Here is a 21,499-nt window from a genome sequence, read left to right on the forward strand (position 1 = left end):
GAACAGTTGAAAGGCTTCAAATGTTCCAGCAACACAGGTATCACTTGACCATGCATGAGGAACAGACTAAAGCCGTCTTTTCGGTCCACCACCTACTCTTCTGTTCAGATGAAAAATAGTTTTGTTCACTTGTGACAGTGTCTGTAATTTCACTGAAAGATTTCTTTATCTATTTTACTGTAAAGATGTTGAAGACTGGGCTTATTGATCAGCTCTTGTCATATAGATATTGTTCAGTTTAAGGTCTATAAAGTCATGGACAATGAGAAGACACTGCCAGTAGTCAATTTAAAGCAGTGTCTTGGAGAACATGCTGGACTTTTGCTGCCAAAGACCTGCAACGTTTCATTATCTGGACTGTGTAGAACTTCAGAGGGTGATGGGAGATGAATCCTTAATGGAGTTTCGGTTCATCGAGTAAAAGCGGGTCAATATAATGGTCAGGAGAGCCGCTCAAGGAGCCCACACACAGACCTTGAAAGTTTCATTCCATTTTTTTATAGTGGTTAAAGTAATAATTCAGCCCGCCCAAAAAATCTGTAATCATTGGGGATGAGAAAAGTAAGGAGTTTACAGATTCTGGTTTTGATCAGTGTAATTATTTATATGGAAAACCTGAACATTTACCTGGAAATTTAGAAGACTCCAAAACTAACTAGAAATAACCATAGTTAATAGTACCACATTTTTTTTTATTTTTTTTATTATTTTTTTTTGGGGGGGGGTGCATGGTGTATTATATAATTTTAAATATTTAAAGCTTCCTTCATTAAAAAACTGTTTCAAAACTATAATATATATATATATATATATATATATATATATATATATATATATATATATATATATAATATATACTATAATATATATATATATATATATAATATACACCGGTGCATACACACTGTAATAGATGTGCCAGCCGTGAAAGCTTGACAGGCGTAGCAACAGTAACTAGGGAGGGTGGTGCGTAGCCAAGGGTCACTTTATGTGGAATGTAAATTGATCATTTAAAAAAAAAAAAAAAATCTTTGCTGAATAAAATCATTATTATTAAAAGCTTACTGACCCCAAACTTTTGAACCATGACATAAAGTTCTTAAAAAATGTATATTTAAAAATAAAATAAAACTGAAGATACACAAGCACACCTTGCTACTTTTTTGGTGACCTTTTTTTTTTTTTTTTGCGCTTGACTGCCTTTTTTATGAACTATCATTTTAAGGTCAGGAACTGAAGAGAAGGAAGCTGTTTCGAAAAAAAAAAAAAAAATGAAATGCTTTAAATCTGAGGTGATGTCTAGTAAACCGAGTTCTGTCAAAGAGGAAAGAATTCTAAACAGTTGTACAGTGCGATTTTGACCTTAAAGCTAATAACTTGTCACCAGTTTTTCCTGCTGACAGATGCAGTCAGCGGCCAACTCACCGAAAAGCTGTACACAATAAATCCTGAATCCCGTTCACCCGGCTATATCCAAATGACACTTCTCTCTCTCTCTCTTCTCATTTATTTTTTTCTCATGAACCCTTGTCATGAAACTTCCTCAGTGAAGAGGTTTATTGATTAACACACATTATGTAAGCTAAAACATGATCGTCTGGTTTCTCCTTCCTGTAGCACATGTGAACATGCACCATCTCTTGTTCAATGAAAAATACATATTATCATTTCAAACAGAATTTATATTCCGTGTTACTGATTCATATCCAGCTGTTCATCGTTCGGTTTCCAACTGTATTCGCGTCACTCCAAGAAAATGAATCGTCGAACGAATCATTTTGGAGTCATTGAGCAAATCGGGTAAAAATAAATGCATATTATAAGACAAATAAAGTGGTTTTTTTTCTCCTTGCATGCACGTTAAACAGTTTTTGGGAACTCCTAAAACAAAAAATGGAAATGGTTTCCAACTGTAAATGTTCAAGGCACTTCCTTCGAAATCTGTGTGATGGATTTCCAGTGTGTATTAATTCAACCATACTTGTCTGAAACAAATTCACCATCCTAAATGTGAAAATAGACTTCTCGTTTATTTCTTGACTTATCAAAATTCAGGTAAATGGAGTATTGCTTCCACTGATGTGAAATGACTCAAACGTCTATTGGTAAATGAATGCAATGTTAATTGCTAGTGGCTTTGACTGATTTAAACATCTGACTCAGCTTTGTCGCTGTTTGTGCATGAGATCCTCTAAAGCATGTCGGATGCACCTATTTTTTGAAGTTTCCCAACAGTTTACCTCTTTAAATATTTTCTTGTCAAAGCGGGTGACATTATAAAGGTCTAGTGAGAAACATCACTTGACTTTGATTTGTGTCTTTGTTTCATATATTTATTTATTTATCTCTCAAACTTTTTCTATTTTTTCCCCCTAGTACAAACAAGTCAGCGGACGGGTATGATGTTATGCAAATCAAGTCTCAAGGGGACAACTTGACAAGGCCCCTAAAAAAAATCAATACAGAGAACAACGAACAAGTGACTCGCCAACAAAAAAGACAGTTTTCCCCACTTAAGATGCCAAAAAAATATATATTCGGTGTCAAGCTGCACCGGCCAAGGCCACAATTTTGTTCGTAAATTTTGTATCCACGTTTTTAATATATGTCCCCGTGTCGCACAACCTTGGCTACAGAATAGCCTCCGCAGGGTTTCAGCTTCCAAAATGAAGAGACTATGCAAATGTAAACATATGTCTGTGCTATCCCGCGAGGTAATTGCGATAGCTTGAGGTGAATTCCCCTGCTGGGCGATTTATTGCGTGCTTGATTAATTACCTTTATCAAAGAAAGGCCTTCCGGCTATTTTTTCCTCTCGTTTATTTCCTACGGCAAGTCCTTAAAAGTTGTCGAATAAGCGGAGCGATGTTTCTCTCGGGTTTGTGAGCTCGTGAATGTGTGAAAGGTTAGCAAGGTAAAGAAAAATGAATTTGTCAGATGCAACTGCAACTGCAATCATACAGCTACCTGTAGATGACAGCGGTTTGGGTTTGTCAGCATTTCTCAGCGTTGCGAGTCGACACATACAGTGAGAGCCATTCAGAAACAACAAAAAAAAAACAATTATCTTGGGATGGCTGTTTGATTGAGTTCATGACATTTGGTGAATTTGAATGCATTTGCACCCGTCAGGTTGCCGGCCTGGCATAAAGCAGTGCTTATTTCATGCTTTACTGTCACCTAATTGGGTTGTCTGAAAATATGCAACCGTTTTCGACGCAGTATGTGGTTAATTGATTTAATTTATAAGCTCATGATATGCAATTGCTCTTGTCTAATTTGGAGCGATCGTCGTTATGTTCGAGAGATAATAAAAAGAGACATAACTAATGGTGGAGATTAGAGACATAAATGAAGGTGCTTTACCTCTGCATCTCTTCGTAATGAGATAAACAGCCCTGGCATTTTTTATTTCACTGTTTCATTACCAAATGCTTTCAGATGGAAGTCTTTTCATTTAACTTGAGTCACAAGCAATGCTTTTTGGCTTAAGTTTCTTCAGATTAAAGGAGTAGTTCACTTTTTTAAAAAACTTTTGCTGATAGTTTACTCACCCCCATGTCATCCAAGATGTCCATGTCTTTCTTTCTTTAGTCGAAAAGGAATTAAGGTTTTTGATGAAAACATTCCAGGATTTTTCTCCATATAATGGACTTCAATGGGAACCAAACGGTTCAAGGTCCAAAAGACAGTTTCAGTACAAACTGTTCAAAGGGCTTTAAACGATTCCAGACGATGAATAAGTGTATTGTCAAGCGAAACGATCGCTCATTTAAAAAATATATATAAAGTTTTATAAGCTCAAATGGTCGCCTTGCTCTGTTCTGTGATGCGCGTTCGTGACTCTCCTGTTCAGACTCGTTCATCAAAATGAACAAATCTTTTCCCGAGTCAATTCATTCATTTCGTTCGTTTAGTAAAGCAAATGACACGAACAAAGATTTGAGTGGCATAGCGTTTTTGTGTAATGGACCCAGTTTGATCCAAAACATCAAGGTGTATAGCTTAACTTACTTAATATAACGTAGTTAAGAAATGTATGTGGACACTGAAGACACATTTTACAATGCATGAATGTCATTGCATTAGAAAATATCAAACCAAGTGCCATATATTTTAAATTGTGCTGTAAATCATTTTTTTTAATTGGATTAATCACAATTTTGTTGTGTGATTAATTGTGATTAATTGTATTTAATCACAGACTACAATTGCAGTATGCACACCAAAGTGCCAATGAAAGAAACATTAGAGAATTCACATTGTTTTTTTATGTATAAAGAGCAAAAACAAAGCGCCTGTTTTCGTTTTAGACGAGTCAAGCAGTGATAATGAACAGGACCACTTAGAGATGCCAAAAAACTCAATCTACTGACTTGACTGCATAAACCTACGATTACTAAACACAGCAACAATGGCTTAGAAGAACTCTGTTGCAACAGAAATGATTGATTCACTCTTTTCCTATATATATATATATATATATATATATATATACAGTATATGCTCCACATGTATGGTACATATATATATATATATATATATATATATATATATATATATATAAAGGTAAATAATTATTATTATTTTTTTATATTTTATTTTTTTAAATGATATAAGGGTAGACAAACTGCAGGTGCCAACTGTTTATATGTGTATGAGAGGACAAAACGCTGAGAAATTGTATCAGAAATATTGCTTGAGATCTAAAAAAAAACATATATTTGTTTGTTATTTAATTTTTTTTTCATTCATGCATACTATATAGTCAATTATGTTTGCTGACACTGACTCTATCAATGTAATAGAAGCATCAAAAGCTCAGGCATGATTTACTGATCTAATATAACGACATTCGGATGCTTTTTATAGTGACTTAAGTGTCCAAATCTCTCTCTCTCTCTTTCTCTTCACACTTTTACCGTCGCATTAGCCGCCTCTTTCTTCATTACACGGCCAGCCCGTCTGCTTCTTTGGCCCACTGCTGTGGCCTGGCTGCACTGGCTCTTTGAGGACACTAGAAAAGGCAAGTTTCAGTGGGCAGAAGGCATCCTGGGAGAATTCATTCGCCAGTCTGCTTTGTGATCTTCTGCCCAGGAGCTCCGAGAAGGGCCAATTTCATCAGATACTTCTAGCAATGCATGACCTGTCCGGTTTGAAACACTGGCTGTGAATGAAAAGAAAATGAGGACTGGTGACTGTTAGATACGGCTGACCGTGAGGCTCGAGGGATGGGAAACGCTTTTACGCTTAAAGCTGCATTCTAAAAATTGCTGGGTTGTTTTAAGCCAACTTTGGGTCAAATATGGACAAACCCAGCCATTGGTTTATTTTATTTTTTTTTTAACTACATTTTTAACCCAACGTTTGGGTTTGTCCATATTTGACCCAAAGTTGAGTTAAAACAACCCAGCAATTTTTAGAGTGTGCATTTGAATTCAAACAGCTGAGGCTGTGAACGTGCAAAGATGTGATGTGAGCACAGATTCATTTGACATATTAAATTGAATACAGTAAAGATGTTTATAATGTTACAAAAATGCTAAGCATCAAGATTGAAATTAATTTTTGGTATGTTTTAGCTTGCCTCAAGGGCATCCAAGATGTAGGTGTCTTTGTTTCCACAGTAGTTTCAATTTTGATATTGTTAGCTCAAACCGTTCTTGTCTGTCAGTCATATAATGGAGGTCTATAGTCACCACCTCAAAGAGCATGCACAGAGAAGTCCAAATTAAACATGATTTAATGACTCGTAAATGCAAGTACTCATTGGTGGACTAAGACACAAAACGAGCGGTATGTGTGAGAAAACAAACAGTATTGTATATCGTTTTTACCTCTTGTAACCACAGCCACGTCCAAGTGATCTGAGGGCGCGGGCGTATTGGTTTCATGTTTATGAGTGATTTAGTTACAAGAGGTAAAAACAATATAAATACTGTTTGTTTTCTCACACAAACCACTCGTTTCATGTCTAGGCCATCAATGTGTACTTATATTTACGAGTCATTAAATCATGTTTAATTTGGACTCTATGAGGTGGACCCAACACTATCTCACGACCAATTCATACGAATTCGACGCATGATTAAAAAGTGTCTCACTCGTACTAATTCGTACGATTTGTCTAAACCCACGTGATGTTTAGGTTTAGGGGCGGGGTCATTCGTACGAATTCATACGAATTGGCCAATTCGTAAAATATGTACGATTTAGCAAAATCGTATTAATTCGTACGAGTGAGGTCGTATGAATTGTTACGAATTAGCCACTTTTTAATCATTCGTCGAATTCGTACGACTTGGTCGTGAGATCGGGTTGGTGGACCCCATATACCTCCATTATATGACTGACAGCAAGAATGGTTTGACCTAAAAATATCAAAATTGAAACTATTGCGGAAACAAAGATATCTACATCTTGGATGCCCTTGAGGTAAGCTAACATATCAAAAATTAATTTCAAAATGAACTATCCATTTAATACTGCAAACATTCTAACGAAATGCCTTCTTTTTTCTGCTGTATATCGAATGGAGGCTCGAAATTGGTTTTCTAACATTGAGAAAGACATCTCCAGTCCTTCAGCGTCCATTCCTATGAACATTCGAAGCATTACTGAAATCACAGGCAAAGAATCAATGATCCACACAGAAGAGTAACACAGTCTTTGCATGGAAAGTCATCCCAGCAGGGTCTCCAGTGATTTTCCATGGTAAATAAATGCTCATTGGAGTCCATTGAATCATACATAGTGACAGAAAAAGCTTGGACCATGAATACTGCAGATAATTCTGTTTGATTCTTGTCAGTCATCTTCTCTAGCTCGTTGATTTGGATATGGAGAGGTTCGTGTACAATTTGTTCTAATCCCTTTTGTTCGACATATTTATGTCAGTCAGCGACAAATGAAAATAACATCAGATGTACTTAAATGAGTGCAAATGTTCTCATCGGATAATTGAAAAAGAGAAAATGCGGTTGATACGTACTCTGAAAGTGGTTTTAATTAACCCACCAATTTAAACCGGAGGACAAATCGTTCCTCTTATGAGTTACGAAATGTGTGTCCTTTTCTTTCTCTGGATTTCAGTCTAATAACAAATGCGATCCTCTGAATAAGAAGTGTAAAATAATGATCAGGTCATTAAAGAGCCATTATGGTTCATCTGCAGTTTTGCATATGCTAAATAGTTTTTCTTCTGTTTGTCACACGATTAAAAGCAGAAGAATAACGCTATTTAAAGCATGTAAAACTGCATGCTTTTCAGAGTGCACAAAAATCCCCAAAAAGAAACAAACGACCGTATAAATAAATCAACTTTTTGAACGTTTGTATCCAGCCGAGGAGCAGCTTGCTGTTTGTTTATATCATCGTGTATTTTGATTCAGCCTGACGGATTGAATTCTACAGTAGAAGTGTGAATTTTGTACTTCATTGCAGAGTAATGTACTGTAAAAACGACAGAAGCTGCAGTGATGTGTCTGCTCGGAGAGACGCTTCAAACCCGCACCTGTCACAGAGGAAATGCTGCGCACTTTTGTTACATTTTGAGGCAGTATGCAACTATTTTACATTATCAAAGTGCCGACAAAGTAGTGTGCTTCTATCTAAAATGAAGAACAGCACTCAATCAAAGACCTAAGATGATACGAAGATAGATAGATGGATAGATAGATAGATAGATAGATAGATAGATAGATAGATAGATAGATAGATAGATAGATAGATAGATAGATAGATAGATAGATAGATAGATAGATAGATAGATAGATAGATAGATAGATAGATAGATAGATAGATAGATAGATAGATAGATAGATAGATAGATAGATAGATAGATTGTGTGTTATTGCTGAATAAATTGATTTATTCAGCAATAAAGCAGTAAATAGATCACGTGTCTGTACTTTTGAAAAATATTTCTATTTAAAATAAATTGTCTTTATTTTAGTGTATATATTACATAATTTTGCTAATTCTTTTATTAAACATGCAACTTGTGAACTCATATTAATTTTATCTGTCAACATTTGAAGTGGATCAAAAAAAGTTCATCAAAGTTTTCCTAAGACAAGAACGTATTGTTCAAATCTCATGTTTAACTTTGAAAGGTTTTGATCCACTTTATATGTTGACGAATATAAATATATATATATATATATATATATATATATATATATATATATATATATATATATATATATGAAGAGTTCAGATGCAAAAGCCTCTAAGTGCCATTTGAAATTTCTTCTAAAATTAACATTTTTATCAAGCTTTTATATTAAAGTTCAGTAATTTCACTTAAGTGGCAATGACCTATTAATTGTCATTTAAGTGAAATTACTGAAGTTAAATACGCAATCTCAATAAAAATGATAATTCTAGAACAAAATTTCAAATGGCACTTAGAGGCTTTTGCATCTGAACTCTTCATATATATATATATATATATATATATATATATATATATATATATACAGTATATTAAAAATAAATTCGGTCTGTTTGAACTTTCTGTTCAGCAAATAATTCTGAGTATCAGCATTTCCACACACAAAAGAAAAACTAGTCACGGATGTCACGAATTGTTGAAAGAATGTTGGGTCACTTGAACTGGTTATAGAAGTGTCACCTGAAACAACATACGGGGCACATGATGTCATTGTGACTAAAGTAAGCTGTGATGGATCAGTCTAAAAATAATTCCACTCTGCCGGTTTCTACTTTCCGAAGTTGCCCGCTTGTCTGGGGACAATGAGAATAAATAGTGTTGTCCGAGGAGCTATAAGAGGTCATTGGCAGCTGATAGACATCGAAGTTTCAGTGTGGTGAAAAGAAAGCATTGAGCGCCTCCACGGATAGTTATTTCGGCTTCTCGCGTGCTAAACAGATATACAAATGATCCAGGATGTTGAGAATGACGTGGAACAAGTGTAAGGTCAGAATGACATTAACCTTGTTGTTCAGATGTAAAACCATGCATAATGTATTTTATTCTCTTGATTTCACAGTTCCACAACTGCTCTCGTTTCGCTCACAAAGGCGATGTGAAATGTAATTATTCAGGCTGTTTGCCAAGGCTAAATACTATTACTCATGCTTTAGGTTAGTGATTCTTCAACCACACAGATATACATTGCTTCATATTCATTTATTTCAGAATGGAAGAAAGTACAACAGTGGTGAATAAGGTACGTAAGCCCACATCCAGCCTCCCTGTGTCTCACCAATCTGTCTTACCTGTCAAACAGGTAATCTTGTCTCGCCTCAGTCGGAATCCTAGTCGACATTTTACATCAGTGTGCCGGCTGATAAATGCTGTGCTTTAACTTTGAAACTTTTGATTACAACCCCCTCAAAGACCTGCATTATGAGCAGAAGCCAAGATGGAATATGCACTCTCACACTGGCTGTAATATCCAGGAGTGATGTGTTTGTTATGCCTCAGTACCTCTTTGTATGATTTATGACGGTCTGATAAATGAAACATATATGTGAGCTCTCGTTTTATTGCGGTAAAGTTAGGTCTAGAGATATCTGGCCGGAGGGTTATGGTGTGCTTTGTGGGGAGGCTTTTACATGCATTAAAAGTGGTTTATCCCAACCTTTTCTGGGAAATACCATAGTGGAGGGCTAAGAGAGTGAGTTAGATGTACTGAAGCACAATATAGCATATTTGTCTACGTCTTCTGAAACCAGCCAACATTATCCAAAATAAGAACTTTCTCTTGTTTTAAGTTTCGTTAAAGTCACATAAGCTTTAAGTAAGGCCAATATGATTGAAACACTGTTTTAATTTACAATATTGTCTTTAAGGTGGAGCGCATTCATTTTCAATCCGGACCATGTTTGAATTAAACATGACTTTTTGAATTTGAAAGACTGGCAACACTTTTATATTATAAGGAAGACTATTCATTATTACCTAGATGCTTATTACAAGCATATTGCCTGTGTATTAGTACTTGTAAAGCACATATTAATGTCTTACACTGTAAAAGTGAATGTGCTTTTTCTAATCAATAAAATTGTAGCAACAGATTACAAGCAATATTATTAATTAAATTGAACAAATTAGAATCGAGTAATAAAATTTATTCAAATTATTCCTTAAAAGTTAACCATTTAAAATGAGTAAAGTTCACACCAAAAAATTAAACAAAAATATCTGAATAACAGACAGACGTCAAAGATTCATTATGAATTCTTTATTTTATATTGCCAACATTGAAGACACCTGATGTTAACAAGCAGAATCACAATTTAAAGCAAACCTAAAACACTGATCACCATAATGGTGACTTAAATGTATGTTTTTTTTTAATTATTTTTTTAAGTTTTACTCATTTTAAATGGTTAACTTTTAAGGAATTAATTTGATTAATTATCACTCAATATTAATGTGTTAAATTGAATAAATAATATTGCTTGTAATCTGTTGCCACAATTTTTTTTTATTAGATAAAGCACATTGATTTTTACAGTGTAATCTGCAGTCAATGTGTGTACTAATTTAAAGGGTTACTAAAGACCGAAATAGTATTTTCATGTAAAACATACATATTGTTTTATTTACAACTTTGAGAAATCATGTATTTTAAGCTCTTTCTTTAGGACTAAAGACAACATATCCAATCCAATCATCTATACCAATATTTGCTGATGTTTTGATTGAATGCAGCTTTAGTTTTCTTGTTCCAAACTATTTATCTGGCAGTGAAGAATCAGTTGACTTCGTCGGTCACAACATATGCTAAACTTTATTTTGCATCTTCAAGGCAAGACTTTGTCATCCAACAACCTTGTGCATATGTGGGGAAAACAATGCTGCTCCTCCTCCAGTTCTTGATGCAATATCTGTATAAGAATTGCATTCATTTGTGTAGGTAGACAGTGTGGCATTATAGACGTTGGCATAATATATTACATAAGCAATATCTGAGTTCAGATATAAAAATGTTCATCTTCAACATATGCTTTAATTCTTCAAAGTAACCCATCATATGTAGACTCATAAATGCTCAAAAAAAATAGTTGTAACACCACCTTTCATTTTACTGTACATGTGTCTTACTTACAGTAGGGTTTAGCATAATTCTCACTCAATATGTTGTTTAGTTAGTTCCTAAAAAGCTCTTTCATGTAGAATTACTCTAATTAATCTTGAAACAGCCAGGTTGTCATTAGTTAGAAAGAATCTTCATATCTAAATCCAAAGCATTTACTGTAATTTCAAAGATTTCTATGCAGTGAGTCTACTGTATATGGTTAAAAAAAAAAAAAAAACTTTAAATTTCCTCTGCCAATGTATATATTTGACATATTTTCTAGTTTAGTAAATGCTGTTCACATAGCATAAAAATGAAAATTTGAGAATGGAAATTGTTGTACATGCAGTTATTGAAAATCGCACATAGCAAGTCTGACCCTGAATTAAGCATTTAACAGCACCATGATGTGTTGATTTAATGTTAGATCATATATAATATCATAGTTTAGAGTACAAAAAAAAAAGAAGTAATGGGACACCTATTCATGTAAAGTGTGAACAACATATATACCGTGAAGTTTTGCGGCAAAGTGGCTATAATGTATTTTGGCTGAATCTGCATTCTGAGTGTGTGCTGAGTGGGACTTTCTGAAAGATTACGTTAATGGTATTTCAGTTTTGGAGATTTGTCCTTCACAACAGGAAATGTCCTATAACTGTAGCAGTTTAATGCGATTAGCCACAGACTGTGACTTAAATAATTTAATGCATCTTAGTGGTTAATTTCAATGGCATGCTAAAGATGTCGGAGATGTCACACTTGCTTACTGTCCTCATTGGAATGCTAAGAGAGGTGGACATCACAAATTATCATACAAAAGAGGACAAAGGAGGAGATTCCTCAGGACATACGAGCTTTAGCATGCTGGAGTTAATTCTATTTACATTCAGATTGCTCCGTGGCTCTTGAGGTGTAATTGGAGCTGAGCCCTTATAAATCTACGGCCTGCAGTTAAAGAGGGTGATGTGTTTAAGGAAACATGTAGCACTGGTCCTCAGGACTGTGTGTATTTTGATATTTTTGTGTACTTAAAAAATAACTCTTTGAATGAACATAAAAAAAAGATCATGGAAAGGTTTTCCATGTAATTAACTTGCTTTATTTCAGCATTATGCAATTCTGTTATTCCAACTGAATGTACTTACGTTGAGTCAACTTAATGTACTAAGGTTGATTCAACTTATTTACTGGTTGGGCACAGCTTAATGTAATATTGTCAGTGAATTTAAAAAGGCTCCCTGATATGACTCAGGTGTTCAAATTCATAATATTCATTCAACCAATACAATAAACTGTATTTTAATGTTACATTAATGCTTTTAAGTAGATTGAACACAATCAAATTAAGTTTGGACAAAATTTATAGCAGTGTTGCTTAAGCTCATTCCAGTTAAGCAATTTTGACAAGAATTATTTATTTTTATTTAATTATTTTAAAGCAAATATTTTTTTTTTATCAAAATATTTGTTTAAACAAAGTATGATACATGTATCATGTACCATAACATGTGACAACCACACTAAAAAAAAACTTTAAAAAATGTAATGCTTAAAAATTTCACTACATTAGATACACAAAACGAAAACACAAACCAAATAATTTAAGTCATTATTTTTTATCAGTGATGTTTAATATGTAAAAAAAAAAAAAAAAACATTTTCAAGATTTCTTAACACAACGTTTTGTCTTTTGTCAAATCAACTTCAGTAATTTATTTAAATCAGATAACATATTATTTTAAGTTTCTGATGATTAAATTAACCTCCTTCATTGTATTAATTCACTTTTTCCATTTCAATCACCTTAAAATTTTAAGGAAACCTGCAGTTTACTTTTTTTAAGTTAAACCAAAAATATTTTTTACAGTGTGTAAACTTATTTTTAAATCATGTATAAAAATTTTATTTTAATTAAAAAATATTTGCTTGATAAATAAAAAAATTTAAATAAGTCTTAAAATATTTTGCTAAAGATTTAAAAAAAAAACACTTTCAAAATATTAACATATTTTTTCTATGTATTTTGAGGAATCTTTTTTTTTTTTTTTTGTAAACTAATGCAATGATGTTCATATCTTTAGATGTGGCCTCAGCTATTACACTTTTGGGGGTAACATTATATATATATCCAACACTGTACAGTATCAGCCTCAAGGTGAACCGTCAGAAACGCAATGTTGAAGGTTGCCTGTCATTTAGCTTATCTTTCCCCCAAATGAAAGATCAGGGATTAGAAGTAAAATCTTGCTCCATGCAAGCTTAGGAAGCTTTGCTGATCTCTGCCTTAAGGGTGATGTGGTTGATTGGGCATTGGTTGACGTCTGTGTAAATGACAACACGCATCAAAAAAGTTTGCATTGTCAGTCTTACGCATTATTAAACCTTTATTTTGTGCAAAGTAAATTAGCTGCAATTTTGATTGGCATACACTTTGTGCCTATTATGCAAAATGGAACTGAGCTGTAACAAGTTAAATGTGTCGTACTGCATACAGATGCCAAAAGCTTCTTTTACCGAATTACACTGCCCTCTATGGGTCTCTCTCTCTCTCTCTCTCTCTCTCTCTCTCTCTCTCTCTCTCTCTCTCTCTCTCTCTCTCTCTCTCTCTCTCTCTCTCTCACACGCACACTGTGCCTTTTTTCTTCCTCTTCTTTCTCTCTCCGATTGTCTTACCATCGCCATTACCCTTCAATTGTTCTGTTGCGTAAAATAAGCTAGAGAGAGGGCAGTGTGCGAGCAACATATTGTGCACGAAGCTCTTATTTTAAGTCCTCTCATAAATATTCCACCCTGCCCCAAATTTACAATTGATCTGACGACAGTACAGCAACAGTGAGCCAATGGAAATCCAAGTTCCACTAGTTGAAACTCCAGTTAAGATGGCAACACATCTCCAAAGGCGGATTTATGTGAACCTTTTGCCAAAAGAAAAATAAAACAAAGAAAATATGAAAACAGACAACACGGCATTGGAGGAACCAGAGATCAGCGAAGAAATCGCATGTGCATCCGGCAATATACAACGCGATACCAGCCGTACCACTCACGAGCGTCTCGGGGATGCGTACTTTGCGCGTCCGTTTCTGAGAAAAAAGGATAGACTGCCTTGCTTGTGGATACATTCCGTTTAAAATGGACACTGCACTGGTTGGATTGTGCCAGGGAATGGCAATGCACATCAAGAGAAATTCCTAAACTTGCGTTTTTCCTCTTTACAGCCTGCTGACCGTCAGGTTTCCAGCGAGAGTTTGTTATACCCAGGCTGATCACGAACCACTTCACGGATTATTATACAGTCGGGCTGAAGAGGTCTTCAAGGTTATAGATTGGCCGTGCTAATTATGTTTTCGAATTTACCACGTTTAAGCGGGTAAGCAACATGGATTGTCTTCCAAAGCAAAGCGAGCAATCTCATACGAAGCCCCGTTTTCTTGCGGCTGGAACTGTCCGTGGTGCTGAAACGCTGTTATCTCGCTGCTACTGACAGCTGGCTCTTGAACACTTGTTTTGTCTTTTGAAATATTCAGTTGTGTATGCGTTACACAACTTCATATGTGCTTCACAAATTGGGCGTTAGATTTAAGAGCCTCAATTATGAGGGATTACGCGTTGCTTTGGAAAGACCGGCTTGGGTGCGCGATGAATGGGCTGTTTTGTAAAGGATCGGCTCAGTTATATTGTAATTTACTTAATTATTGTTTCTTTTTAAAAATTAACGTGGCTAATATAGACTTTTGGGTCGTTCTATAGCGCATTAGACTGATGTGTTGTATCTGTGTGTGTGCGTCTGTGTGTGCGTTCAAGTGTGTGTTTATGTGGGAGAGAGGGGGGAGAACGAGAGAGGGAGTGAGAGAGAGAGGTTGATTAGCATGAATACAAATGCTTCTACACAATAAAATGGTTTAATGTAGTATTGTTTGCTCCCCATCAAGATGGAATCGGGCTATAATCGATGACGTCGCGTTTTGATTTTAATCAACTCGCGTCTTTGTCGCCTGAGGGACGAGCTATGACTATCACATATGGCATCAAAGGGAGAAATTCAACATAGGCACCTTTGTAAAGCATAGATGTGTCGTGCACTCCGACGTTTAACTTCGATAGCCTACTGGTTGAGAGTTAATAAAAACTGAAGTCGCCGGATATGTGGGGTGAGTACGGGAATATTATATCCTGTATACATTTATATATTTTTTTGCATGTGTTTTTGTAAATGGTCTCTGTTTTGAGACAAAAATATATACATATATACCTGCGTGATAATGCAAAGTGAAATTGTTATGTAGATCGGTCTCGTTCAACGGCAGATTTTCAAGTTGGAAACCATGGAGATGTCGATTTGGTCAGTGCATGAGCAACTGGCTTTCCGTTTTGCCTCTTGAGTTGAGATGCCGCCGGATAGTATGTTGGAAATGCATTCCCAAATTGCGCATTGGATAGTATATGTGCCAGTAGATGTTACTTTGAATGTCTCAGGATCGATTACGTTTTCTGTTTTTTCCCCCCTCTTCGTTCTTCCCTCTACAGTATGTCTTCTTAAATGTGCCCGAGTGTCGTGATGAAAATAATGTGGTTGTGTTTGAAATATCATGAACATTACATAATATGTGTATTGAATAAATCGAAGCATCTGATATATATATCGTTGATAGAGTTTAGTATGAGACTATTCTGATATTATTAAACACAGATAGATTTCACAGATCCATTTCCATTTCAAAGTTTAAGTGCACATTTATCATAGCATCGGCTTTCAAATTAAGTGGGAACAGTTTGCTTTACATAAATTGGAAGGATCCTGCCATTTGTTTTGTTTTTTTAAAATATTCCTGTAGCATCTTGTCCACCATGTATTGTAGTTTGCAGATGTAACAGACATTCATCACATCTTTTCCTTTTCTAGATGACACCCAAAACTACAACTGCACTACCGTGAGCTGGGCCATTCCTGCACAAGAAAATGCATATCTGGATACTGAAAATAATATTGCTGGTTGCCACATCCCTGAGTCTGGTTGAGATGTATGACAATTATGGGGAGATCTGTAGGAATCTGTGCACTTGTGAGGAGAAGGAAGGCATTCTGACGGTCAGTTGTGAGAACAGGGGCATTGTGCGACTGTCGGAAATAAGCCCGGTGCAATTTTCTACGTACCATCTTTTACTGACAGGTAATTTGCTGAAAAGATTGTCTGCCAATGACTTCATCAACTATACTGGAGCTACCATTTTGCATTTGGGAAATAATGACATATCTGAGGTGGAGACTGGGGCGTTCAATGGACTCCAGGGATTAAAGAGATTACACTTGAACAATAACAAAATCGACGTTCTCCGGGACGACACTTTCGCCGGACTCGAGAGCCTGGAATACCTGCAGATCGACTATAATTTCATTAGCACCATTGAACCTAATGCTCTGAGTAGGCTCCATCAACTAACTGTTCTGATTCTCAATGACAATTTGTTGTCCTCTCTGCCCACGAACATTTTCCGAAATGTGCCCTTGACGCACCTGGATCTTAGGGGAAACCGCTTAAAAATGTTCCCTTACATCGGCCTTTTGGAGCATATGGACAAAGTAGTGGAATTACAGCTTGAGGAAAATCTGTGGAATTGCTCTTGCGAGCTGATCGCGCTCAAGGCTTGGCTGGAGAGCATCGCCTACACTGCTCTGGTGGGGGAGGTGGTTTGTGAGACTCCTTTCAGGCTCCACGGCAGGGATCTGGACGAGGTTTCGAAGCAGGAACTGTGTCCCCGGAGGGCCATATCGGAGTACGAGATGCGCCCACCTCCCCCGCTCAGCACCAGCAGCTATTTCCAGACCACGCCGGCAGCAGTGACCGCGTCAGCCACGTCTTCGGCCGTCCTGCGATCCTCATCTAGGCCGACCAAGGGCACCCGCCAATCCAGCAAAACCAAGTCCAAGCCCACATCTCGGATCCCGGGCAACCCCTACAACTACGGGCCCATCATCGCTTTTCAGACCAAATCTCCCGTGCCTTTGGACTGCCCCACCACCTGTACGTGCAATCTGCAAATCTCTGACCTGGGGCTCAACGTCAACTGCCAGGAAAGGAAGATCGAAAACATATCAGATCTCAAGCCCAAGCCATACAATCCTAAAAAGATGTACCTCACGGGGAACTACATCCCCGTCGTACGTAGATCTGACTTCGTGGAGGCCGAGGGACTGGATTTATTGCACCTGGGGAACAATCGGATAGCGCTCATACACGACGGAGCCTTTGGGGATTTAATTAACCTACGTAGGCTGTACTTGAATGGCAATTTGATTGACAGACTCACCGCAGATATGTTCTTCGGGCTAAAGAGTCTGCAGTACTTGTATTTAGAGTACAATAAGATTCGAGAGATCGTAGGGGGCACCTTCCGCTTTGTGCCCAACCTTCAGCTACTTTTCCTCAACAACAATCTTTTAAAAACGTTGCCGGGAGGCATCTTCTCGAGTCTGTCTCTATCCCGCCTCAACCTCCGCAGCAACCAATTTCAAAACCTGCCCGTGAGTGGAGTTCTGGACCAGCTGAAAGCGTTGGTCCAGATTGACCTGTTCGAGAACCCTTGGGATTGCACCTGCGACGCGGTTGGCATGAAGATCTGGTTGGAGCAGCTGAACACCGGAACGGTGGTGAACGACGTCAAATGCGTGACACCCAAGCGGGTTGCCGGGCAGGACATGCGGGTCGTCCCTTCCGAGCAGTTGTGTCCGGATTACTCCGACGTCGTCGTGTCCACCGTGGTTCCTTCCGAGGAGCCTTCAGCGGACCGGATCACCACCACCACCACCGAGACGCCCCAGAGGTTCAACACCACTTCCAGCAACGTCCCTTTGTCTGTTCTGATCCTCAGCCTCCTTCTTGTTTTCATAATGTCCGTGTTTGTGGCAGCCGGCCTGTTTGTGGTGGTCATGAAGAGGCGTAAGAAGTCTCAGAGCGACCGGACCAGCACAAACAACTCGGACGTGAGCTCCTTCAACCTGCAGTACAATCTCTATAGCAATCGCTCCGTCCCCAAGGTCAAGGCCCCGGCGGGTCATGTCTACGAGTACATCCCCCATCCGTTAGGCCACATGTGCAAAAACCCAATCTACAGGTCCCGGGAAGGGAACGCCGTGGAGGATTACCCCGACCTGCACGAACTCAAGGTCACCTACAGGAGTAACGCTGACGAGGACCAGGAGGTCACCTTGAGGAGCCCCAATTACACGGTGAGCACCATCGAGCCTCGTGAGCAGCCGTCTCCTGTTCAGGACGCAGAACACTTCTTCAGAGGGATTCTGGAGCCGGATAAGTCTCCGTCGCCTGCTGGCAGCAGGTTTGAATACAAGTACACTGGCCCCGTCCCGTACACGTACCAACCTAACTTCGACGTGAGGCGCCAGTTCTTACATCCCGAAGGAATACGAGAGACTATGCTTTATGGTACGGCGCCAAGTACTGTCTTTGTGGAGCCCAATCGAAATGACTATTTGGAACTAAAGGCAAAACTTCAAATAGAGCCGGACTACCTCGAAGTTCTTGAGAAACAGACAACACAGAGCCAGTTTTAAACCTTCGTCTAGACGCATTTTTCCCCTTATACTGACTCAAACTGGAGGGTGCCTTGGCACAATACACACCAACTTAAAGAAAGAAAGAAAAAAATCCAAAACCTTCAGTGGGGTGTGCCAAACTATGTTACTTTAATTTCAGAACCACATGGCATTACAGAAATAAGTAAGAATGAAAATAAATAAATAGTGCTCGCTGAACTTGGATGAAAGCACGAGTTGTGATATAAAACTGGCGATGCAAAATCTATTTTTTTAAGTCGACGATTGAATACGCATTAAGCTAAGTGTACAGGTTAATCTCACCCAAATACATTTTCAGGAATATAATCATACAGCTATTGTGAATTTAACCGGGTCAGGGAGGGCTTTTACTTACAAGATCAGAAGAAAAAAAAAACACTTTCTGACAGAAACACTATACAGCAGCAGCAGCAGCAACGCATCCAATCGAGCAGGACAATTCCTCTGCTTTAGTCTGTAAGTAAGTACTGTATTTATTGGTATACTCTTTGCCATGTATTTTCAAAGAAAAAAAAATCAATGCTCATCAATATTACGTGTGTCATGTCCCATGATTCTCTGTACGGACATTTTGTTTGTAGTTTCCGATCACTCACTGTAGCTTGCATTGTACAAGTGGCTTTTTTTGAGCAGTGGCACACCCCAACGTCAAAGAGAGACTTTGCATCATTTAACGATTTCCAAGGAAAAGTGTCTTTGTATGCTGTCTGCACTTTTTTGGAAGATGGAAGGCCAGAGGGTCTTCCCAGCTAACATTAGAAGAAATATTATATATTAAAAATGAATATGTGCATTCATTCTTAATATGTATTTTTAATATGTTCTATCAAAATTCATAAATAATAATTGAAGTAATAATTATGTTGTATTTTAATGTAACACCTATTTTTATACAAGCATTCGCGATTCTCTTTCCCTTATCGTTTTCATTGTTTTGATTGCTTTGCACTTATTGCACTATATTGACCAAAATATGTTTATGTCATCAATAAATATGATGTCCGGTTCGCATAGGTCTTTTTTGGAAATTAAAACGAGCTTGATAACCAAGGCTTCCGCCAGGTAGCCAACAATTGTAAGTTGACAGGAGTTAAAGGATTAGTTCACTTTTGAAAAAACTTTTGCTGATAATTTACTCACCCCCATGTCATCCAAGATGTCCATGTCTTTCTTTCCTCAGTCGAAAAGAACTTTAGGTTTTTGATGAAAACATTCCAGGATATTTCTCCATATAATGGACTTCAATGGGAACCGGATGGTTCAAGGTCCGAAAGACAGTTAATAACAGTTTCAGATGCAGCTTCAAATGTCTTTAAACGACACCAGACGATGAATAAGGGTCTTATCATGCGAAACGATCGGTTATTTCAAAGCTTATTCCAAAAATGTAACTTTTCTAAGGACAAATGCTAGCCTTTCTTCATTCTGTGAGGCGCGTTTGCAACGTCACGTAATACGTAATTACGTTCAAAAGGTCACGGGCGACGTAGCCAGAACTACAGAGTGTTTACAAGTTGAACGCATAGGTTGAACGTGAAAACTAACTCAAACGCCGTTTACATAAAAGGAATTAAAAGGTAAAACAACGATGTCGGACGATTTTGATTCTGTACTTCCGGCTACGTCGCCCGTGACCTTTTGCACGTAATTACGTATTATGTGACGTTGCAAACGCGCCTCACAATATATTACAAGGCTAGCATTTGTCCTTAGAAAAGTTACATTTTTGGAATAAGTTTTGAAATAACCGATCGTTTCGCATGATAAGACCCTTATTCATCATCTGATATCGTTTAAAGACATTTGAAGCTGCATCTGAAACAGTTATTAACTGTCTTTTGGACCCTGAACCATCCGGTTCCCATTGAAGTCCATTATATGGAGAAAAATCCTGGAAATTTCTTTTCGACTGAGGAAAGAAAGACATGGACATCTTGGATGACATGGGGGTGAGTAAATTACCAGCAAAAGTTTTTTTTTCAAAAGTGAACTAATCCTTTAATGCACCAAGCCGGTGTTCTGTCGATTTTTGCGTCCTTGTCGAAAAAAATGCTACCGTAGCGCGAATTGATCACAGAATGCCCATTAAAGTCGTATGATGCAATTCTAAGTTATGAGTAGCTACTGTATACTGTAGACTACTGTTTTTATTTTTAAAACGGTGTGAAAAGTAAAAAATGATCATTAAATATTCATCTTTGACTTGTCAAAGTACACCTTTCCTCATAGTAACTGAAACGTATTCTTTTTCAGCTGGCTGACCGTACAAATATTCATATGGTAGTAAGCATTTTTTAAAGGGAAAGTATACATTATAACAGGAAAATGTACCGTTTATAAAAAAAACTGTGAGTCTGCACATGCGCATAACCGGTAAGTAGCAAATCTCGATGGGTAGCATGAATCGTCAGAACACCGGTACCTATATGCTCACAAACTCCTTATTGGTCAAGCAGGGGAGCAGAGCACACAATACTCTACTAAATAGGGTAAACTACTCTTAGGGTGTGGGAAAGAAAAAGAAATCGATGCTCATGCTAATAATAGAACAGGTGAAATTATAGCATTCTTGCATGACCCGAGTGGTAAAGCATACAAGGGTTTGCATCGAACGATCTCAAACTCATTTTGGAGATTGCTAGTAGTTTAGGAGCTCTTGGATTCAATGGATTTTTTTTTTTTCCGATGATTTAAGAGAAGTTTGCCCTCTACACCACGACGGACTAAGATATTGGTACAGCTGTATCTGCCGGTGGATTTAAATTGCTGTGTCAAGTGTTGAGAAGAAGCGAGGAGGCAAGCTGACCTGGCCCTCTACTCAATGATAAAGAGGTCTGCTTTGTACCCAGTG

At 37.4% G+C, this 21,499-nt stretch overlaps 1 protein-coding gene across 5 annotated transcripts in view; it reads left to right on the plus strand.

Annotated features, from left to right (window-relative positions):
• The window catches only part of slitrk5 (SLIT and NTRK like family member 5), a 78,193-nt gene extending 58,532 nt beyond the window's left edge, over positions 1–19,661 (plus strand). For 2 of the 5 annotated variants that reach the window (XM_089132547.1, XM_089132548.1), the window contains exons 5-6: positions 14,273–14,424; positions 15,958–19,661. In XM_089132547.1, the coding sequence (XP_088988673.1) occupies positions 16,015–18,624 (2,610 nt within the window). In that variant the 5' untranslated portion in view covers positions 14,273–14,424; positions 15,958–16,014 and the 3' untranslated portion in view covers positions 18,625–19,661. Of the gene's footprint in view, positions 1–13,696; positions 14,425–14,868; positions 15,206–15,957 lie in introns of those variants that run through there. The other 3 variants (XM_039648386.2, XM_039648387.2, XM_089132549.1) reach the window with 3 other exon arrangements.
• The last annotated feature ends 1,838 nt before the right edge of the window (positions 19,662–21,499 follow it).

This window comes from Pimephales promelas, chromosome 6 (assembly GCF_988280905.1).
Source record: "Pimephales promelas chromosome 6, fPimPro1.hap1.1, whole genome shotgun sequence".
Classification (NCBI taxonomy): domain Eukaryota; kingdom Metazoa; phylum Chordata; class Actinopteri; order Cypriniformes; family Leuciscidae; genus Pimephales; species Pimephales promelas.